The sequence below is a fragment of the Leucopleurus acutus genome, assembly GCF_964270905.1.
Source record: "Leucopleurus acutus genome assembly, chromosome: 20".
Lineage (NCBI taxonomy): Eukaryota > Metazoa > Chordata > Mammalia > Artiodactyla > Delphinidae > Leucopleurus > Leucopleurus acutus.
In genome coordinates, this window is record NC_139162.1 from 50,473,180 (window position 1) to 50,480,540 (window position 7,361).

At 55.0% G+C, this 7,361-nt stretch overlaps 1 protein-coding gene across 1 annotated transcript in view; it reads right to left on the reverse strand.

The window, feature by feature from the left end:
• The window catches only part of PRKD2 (protein kinase D2), a 31,145-nt gene extending 25,195 nt beyond the window's left edge, over positions 1 to 5,950 (reverse strand). Inside the window, exons 1-2 of the mRNA XM_082863297.1 lie at positions 4,999 to 5,950; positions 2,661 to 2,799 (exon numbers count right to left, since the gene is read on the reverse strand). Coding sequence (XP_082719423.1) covers positions 2,661 to 2,799; positions 4,999 to 5,238 — 379 coding nt within the window. The 5' untranslated portion in view covers positions 5,239 to 5,950. The remainder of the gene's footprint in view (positions 1 to 2,660; positions 2,800 to 4,998) is intronic.
• Positions 5,951 to 7,361: the final 1,411 nt, after the last annotated feature.

The following is a 7,361-nucleotide window of genomic DNA, read 5'->3' on the forward strand; positions in this document are numbered from 1 at the left end:
TTCTTTTTATGGGTTAAATGAATATATGGAAAGCTTTTTTTTTTTTTTGGCCACGCGACGCGGCTTATGGGATTTTAGTTCCCTGACCAGGGATCGAAACGGGGCCCTCAGCAGTGAGAGCACGGAGTCTTAACCACTGAACCGTCAGAGAATTCCCGGAAATCTCTTAAAACAGTACCTGGCTCAGAGAAAATGCTCAATAAATGTTAGCTATTATTTTAAAGTTTCATTTTTGGACTAAATCTTGTTCCTCTCCCCACCCCCATCCCCCCCAATTTCTGTCTAATATTAAGCTATTTTTCTTAGTATTATGCAATGGAGAGGGGACTCTGTTCTATGTGCCAAGCACTGTTTACACACGCAGGATAAAGCTCTGAACAAGAGAGTTTCACCACTCTCAGAGATCTGACATTCTTTTGAGGAGAGGGAAAAGATACATAAAACAAACAAACAAACAAGGATATTTCTGACAATGAGGAAATGGCATTTAAGCTGAGATCCAAATAACAAGAAGGTGCTAGCTATGAGAAGACAGGACAGGGTCGGGGGTGGGGGAGAAGGACAGCAAGTGCAAAGGCCCTGAGGTGGGAGGGAGCTTGATTTCTTCAAGGGACAGAGGGCAGACAAGATGGTTGGAACAAAGAAAGTAAGAAGGACAGTGTTAAGAGATGAATTTGGGGAATTGGCAGGGCCCAGGTCATGGACAGCCTTGAGGCCACGTTGAGGAGTTTGCATTTTGTTCCGAGGGTAATGCAGAGTAAGGGGAGGATTCTAAGCAGTGGAGTGTCATGAGCTGACTTAGGTGCTACTGCAATAGTCTGGGCAGGAGGTGATGGCGGCTTGGATCAGTGGAGGGAGGAAAGAAATAGATTCAGGATGAGACCAGTAGGTTTGAGGATGGACCAAGTGAAGGGGTGAGAGAAAAAGAGGAGCCAGGGATGGCCCAAAGTTTGGGGCATGAGCACCTGGGTGAATGGTGATACCCTTCACCAAGCTGGAGAATACTGTGGGAAGAGCAGGTTTAGAAGGGCGAAATCAAGATTTCTGTCTTGGACAGGCTGTATCTGAGAGGCCTGGAGCTGCCGAGTAAAAGCCTCAGGGAGACAGCTGCACGAACAAGACTTGGGTTTGGGGAGAGACCAGGATGAAGATAAAAATCCAAGGGTGGCAAGCCTATATGAGGGACGTAAATCCAAACTTCTTCTTTTTTTAATGATTTATGCTCTTTATTTATTTATAATTTATTTTTTGGCTGCGTTGGGCCTTCGTTGCTGCGCGTGGGCTTCCTCTAGTTGAGGCGAGAGGGGGCTACTCTTTGTTGCGGTGCGCGGGCTTCTCATTGCGGTGGCTTCCTTGTTGTGGAGCACGGGCTCTAGGCTCCCAGGTTTCAGTAGTTGCGGCACGTGGGCTCAGCAGTTATGGCTCGCGGGCTCTAGAGCGCAGGCTCAGTAGTTGTGACGCACGGGCTTAGTTGCTCTGCAGTATGTGGGATCTTCCCGGACCAGGGATCGAACCGGTGTCCCCTGCATTGGCAGGAGGATTCTTAACCACTGCACCACCAGGGAAGTCCCGTTAATCCAAACTTCTAATTGTCATCCATCCATCCATCCAACAAATTTTACGGAGCATTGCAGTACTCCGGGTGGGGGTGGGGGGCAGGGGAGGACATACAGCCATGAGTAAGGTACCTCCTACCCCCCTACCCTACCCTCCTGAAGGAACCAAGGGCTAAAGAGTCCTCTAAGTGCTGAGAGCTTGCCCACCCATCAAATGGGAACGGCCAGTGGGTGGACTAGATTTTGGCTGAAAATACAGGTACCCGGGTTTCATCTCACGCTGCAGAGTCTGATTTAACTTAGCATTTCATTGGGAGGAGGCACAGGCAGCAAAACATTTTTAAGGCACTTTTTTTTTTTTTTTTTTTTGCGGTACGCGGGCCTCTCACTGTTGTGGCTTCTCGCGTTGCGGAGCACAGGCTCCGGACGCTCAGGCTCAGCGGCCATGGCTCACGGGCCCAGCCGCTCCACGGCATGTGGGATCTTCCCGGACCGGGGCACGAACCCGTGTCCCCTGCATCGGCAGGCGGACTCTCAACCACTGCGCCACCAGGGAAGCCCAGCAAAACATTTTTAACTTTACATCAAAGTGTAACGTAGGTCTAGGAAAGGACATATCAGAAATGCACAGCTCAATGAATTGTCAAACTGTACACGCCCATGTCACCAGCATCCTGATGGATAAATGGAAGTTTAAACCATTGTGCCCCCCCACCCAACTCCAGCTGCCAAAAAGGTACCCACTCTCTTGGCTTCTAACAAAATAGCGTAATTGTCTTTGTGCTTCGTAAATGGAATGATACAATATGTAGTCTGATGTCTAGCTTCTGTCCCTCAGCATTAGGTGTGAGATTCATCCGCGTTGCCGTGGATGGTTTATGTTCAGTGCGGTGCGAATTCCACAATGTGCAGGCACCACACCTACCCATTCCGTAGCGGTGGTTTGTAAAAAGCTCCCGCGGTGATTCTAATTTGCAGCCAAGGCTTAGAACCGCTGGTCCCTAACTTTAAGAACTAAGTTTCTGGGCCCACCTCCCCTCCCCCTCCTCCCGATGCCCCGCCCCCGCTCGAGGCTCCGCCCCTAGGCCCGCCTCGGCCTCTCACCCGACAGTACCACCTCCACCAGGTCGCCCTCCTGGATGTCTCCGGCAGAGCGCACCAACTGCAGGAGGTTGGCCGACGTGGGGTCATGTTTGAAGAGCAGGATCTTGTCGTAAAGGCCATAGAAGCCACACTCGGGGAACTGAGGAGCGGGAGAAGGAGGTGGTGACGGAAAAGCTCAAAGCAGCGGTCTGGAACCCTCCCAGGGCAGGGCCGGCTGTTTCCCCCGGAAATCCAGAGACCCCGCAGCCCCTCGCTTCCTGCCCGCTCCCTCCCAAGCCCAGCTCGAGCTGAGCCGGGCAGGGTGCCAGGGCCCCAGGTGTTCTGGGAGCGAGCGCTGGCCAGAGTTTGAGAGAGAGGCTCTGGGAGCGTGGGCACCTAGAATCTTCTGGAGATGGACGGGGGTAGGGCTGAGTGAGCATCCCTTCCCTTATCTCCCCACCACCTCCCGCTCCCCCTCACCCCCAGCTTCCTTCCTGGAACTGTTGTTGTCCCTGTTACCTGGCTCCAGGCCCAGCACTGGGGCTGGGCTATCTGGAAGGAGGGGATTTAGGACTCCTAGTTTGGGGGTGGAGGGGGGTGTGGAAAGGCTAGGGCTCAAGGGAGCTGGAAACTGGCACGGTGTCCCCCACCCAATGCCTCAAGGACCCAGGTGTCCCGGTCCCTAGCTTGGGGAGGCGGGGCAGGAAATGAAACCTGGTAGAACAGAAAGTGAAACCGCCCAGGTGGAGCCACTGGAAGGAAGGAAAGGGGCCCTACCACACCTGGACGGGGTGGGGAGGGGGGCAGAAAATAAAACTGCGGTGAGGCCTGAGGCGGTAGGCTGAGGACTTGCGCATCGGATAAAGAACTTCACCCAGGGGACAATCATGCCCTCTCCCCAGCCTGTTTTCCCAAGGAGCAGGCTAAGTGTGCGAGCTGGGCCTGCTAGTTTTGGGGTTTGGGGTAGGTGGCAAAGGAAGCTCTATCTGTTCTTGTTGCTGGGAGAGGGTCCACAGGTGGCCAGGACTGCCAGGGTCCTGACTGCCTTGGAGGTCTTTCTCTAAGCTTCAGTTTCCTTGTCTGTAAAATGGGGGAGTTGGCCCAGTTCCTAATGTTTTGTCTGCAGCCCAAAGAATTCATTCCCAGGAATCTAAGAAGATCCTACAATTTGGGTATTTTGGGATTCCAGCATGCTCACATTATAGGATTATACATTCTAGATTCCAACAAATTATCATGATAAGTTTTAGGATTTTAATAACCTAGATTAGTAGTAGTCTAATATTTTAAAGTTCTAGGAATCTGCTAAACTAGGGTTCTAATATTTGAATATCTTAGCATGAAAGGATTTCAGCGACCCAGCATTCCAGAATTCTAACATTTTTACGCTCTAGGAGTCTAACAACGATGGAATCAAATATTCCAACATTTTAATGTTTTAGTATTTCAACAACCTCGGGTTCTAATGTTTGAACACTTTAATATCAGAGGAGTTCAGTTACCTAGCAGTTGCATATTCCAACAATTTAGAATTCTAACATTTTAACACTTTCACAGTCCAAAATTCCAACAGCAGAGTAGCCCACTATTCCAATTTTTTTTTTAATTCTAACTTTTAACATTCTAGAATCCAAGCATTGCGTCCCACCTGATTTCCCCTTGCCGTGCTCCCCCAGGCCCCAACCCCAGTGACCCTCGTGTCCAAAGCGAAGAGTGGGGTGGGACTGGGGAAGGTTCGTTTTCACAGACTAGCATTAGAGCCGGGGGGTGGGGGGACACTGATCAGGAGAGGGGACAGACACCTCAGAGCCTCTGGACTGTGAAGAGGCGCACCTGCCCCTCCACACACGCTCAAGCCTGGGGGAGGGCAGAGATTGGACTCTGAGACCTCACTTGCCCCTGGCAGCTACTGCAGGCACCCACACCCACACATGTCACTTGATCGCCACGGCCAGCCTGGCTTCAGTTTCTACTGTTTCCACCAAATGGGAGGCCGGGGATAGGCCTGGACAGGGAGGTCCCCCGACATCTGCTGCTCCCACCTGCCCCTTCCTCTCGGCTCCTACACCTCACCCGTCCCTCCCTTCCTCCATGCTGTCTGCAGCAAACAACATCCAGGGACATGCAATTTGGGGAGGCCTCTGGGGCACCCCACCCCTGACCAGGCCTCTCTCAAAGGAGTGGTGGGGTGAGGAGGCAACTGGGGGCCAATGCCCCACCCCCACCCCTCAGTCGCCCAAGGCTTATCCCCCTTCTCTCCCTCTTCCTTATATACTGGGCTGGAGATCGCCTCTGCCAGCACCTCCCCACTCTTCCAGACCTCTCCTCAAGCTAGGTGAGGGGAACCCTGTGCCCTCACCTTCTGGTCAACGATGGAGCAAGCCAGCTGCTTCACGTGGGCCAGCTCGGAGGCGGTGGGCAACAGCACGAACTCGCGGGTCAGCCCGATCTGGATGTGGAAGGACACCCCCGAGCCCGGCGCCGGGACATGGGACAGCAGCGGTGGCGGAGCCTGCAGTTCCAAGCTGCCAGAGGGCGGAGGAGACCCCGGCCCGGGAGAGCCCGGGAGCCCGGCGGGATGGGAGGGTGCGGCGGCCATAGGGCGAGGCCCGGGACCCGCCGCCCGGCGCCCACCCGGGATCAGGCTGCAGGAGCCTGAGCAGGGAGGCTCAGGTCCCTGGATCCGAGGTATCTTGTTAGCTGGTGGTAGGAGCGCGGGGATCCCGGGGATCCGAGAAGAGAATCCTGGCAGGTTGAGGGAACTCGAGGAGGTGGGACCCTGGGAAGTTAGAGAAAAGGAATCTCGTGGATCAGACGCCCGCCCGGAGATTAAGGGATCACAGACGATCAGAAAGGAGAAATCTAATGGTTTGGGCGGCCCAGCGATTGGGAGATTCCAAGAAATCAAAAAAGAAAATCTAGTAGGCCGGGGTCACAGGGATCAGAAGAGCCCAGGATCCAAAGGCTCGCTGGAGAAAGAAGGGATTGGAAAAGGAGCAGGTGGGGCCAAGAATCCAGTGGCTGTAAGAAGAGGATCCATATAAGAAGGGAGCTCGAGGGATTCACCAGATCTTGGGGTGGAGAGCAGGAGTCTCTGAGTCGGGGATCGAATGGATCCCAGGGATCCGACGGCGGGCCTGGGAATGGGCAGAGGGATTCCGAGGGCTGGGGTGCTAAGGCGGGAATCTCACGGGTCTCGGAAGTTGGAGAAAAATTCGGTCGGGGGCCGCGGAGAAGGGGGTGTTACCGGCGGCAGTGGGGTGGCGGGGGGTGGGAGGGAAGGGAGGGTCGTCCGGCGCCGGGCGCCGGTGGCTCTTTTTCCCACTCCAAAGTTTAATTCGGCGGCTGCGGCCCAGGAGGAAGTGTCCGGAGTGACAGTTCAGTCGGCCAATCGGTGCCGGCCTCGGTGACGTCAAGAGGGCGGAGCCTGACGAGGGCCTGCGGGCGGAAGAGGAGGGCGGGCTTAGCGCCTCCGAGTTGGGGCGGCACCTCCCGCTCCCAGGTCTGGGGACCCGGGGGTGGGAGATGCGGGGAAGGGAGGCGAGACTGATTCCTTCCCACCTCACACCCAAGTCTGGAAAACTGACTTTTCCCTGAGCTGGAGAGGGAGGGGCAAGCCACCCTCACCCCCACCACAGGTCGCGAGGCCGGGGCTGAGGAGGCGTCTGGCCCTTTAAGGAAGGGGGCCGTCTCGCCTGGCCTGCATCCGGCGCCCACCGCTGGGGAAAGGGTGGGAGGCGGTGTCAGGTCTGGCCCGCTCTCCGAGCCGGGCTGCCTATTCCCAGGGCGTCAGCACGCCCGCCCCCTCCCCCCACTCCCGAGCCCATTACACAGGTGGGAAGACCGAGAGACCTCCAGACGGGCAGAGGTCCTTGCCTCAGGTCTGTCTCCAGCGACCTTGGCCAAAGTGCCAGGAGCAAACTGCAGAGGCCAGGGCTGGGTTACCCGCGCGCGGAGAGAGTCAGGCACAGGGCAGGTGGAGAAGGGGTGTAGTTTCCTTCCATCAGCTCCCCACTCCACCCCAGTGTTTAGGAGGGTGAAGAGCCAAAGAAAAGCCTCGGGGTGCCTGGAAGGACCATAGCGACCAGGGAGGACCACACATCCACACCACTTCATAGATGGAGAGCACATAGTTCTCCTGGGGAAGTGTGCACATGTCTGTCTCTGTGTGACTTTAGGTTGGTGACCTACCCCCTCTGAGCCTGTTTCTCTTTTAGATGGGACAATAATAGGACTGACCCCAGAGGGTCTTTGTGGGGATTAATGAGATGGTTTAAGGGTGCCTATAACACAGCAGAAGCTCAGTAATGGTGACTGGCTATAATGCGCTGAGATAAAGGGGTGGGCATCTCAGGCACTCAGGTGTTTGTCGGTGGGTTTGTTCATTTAGTCTTTCAGCAAGTATGGATTGAGGCCCTAATATGTGCCAGGCCTGTCATAAAACACCTCTTCCAGGACCAATTCCGACTTGGTTTCTCCTCCCTAGCTAATAATGAGTGGCTACCATTTAGTTTACATACAGGAAGCTGAACCCTCAGAGAGGCAAAATGACTTGTCCAAGATTGCCAAGCGAGTAGCTACCACCCACTGGCTTCACTGAGGGGCCAAGGCCTGGCTGAGCCCCAGAGGCATCCCAATAGAGATGGGCCACCACCGCCTAGACTCCCGACCAGGAGGGCTGGGTAGCGGGGATGAGGAACTCACGATGAGCCCACATTCCTG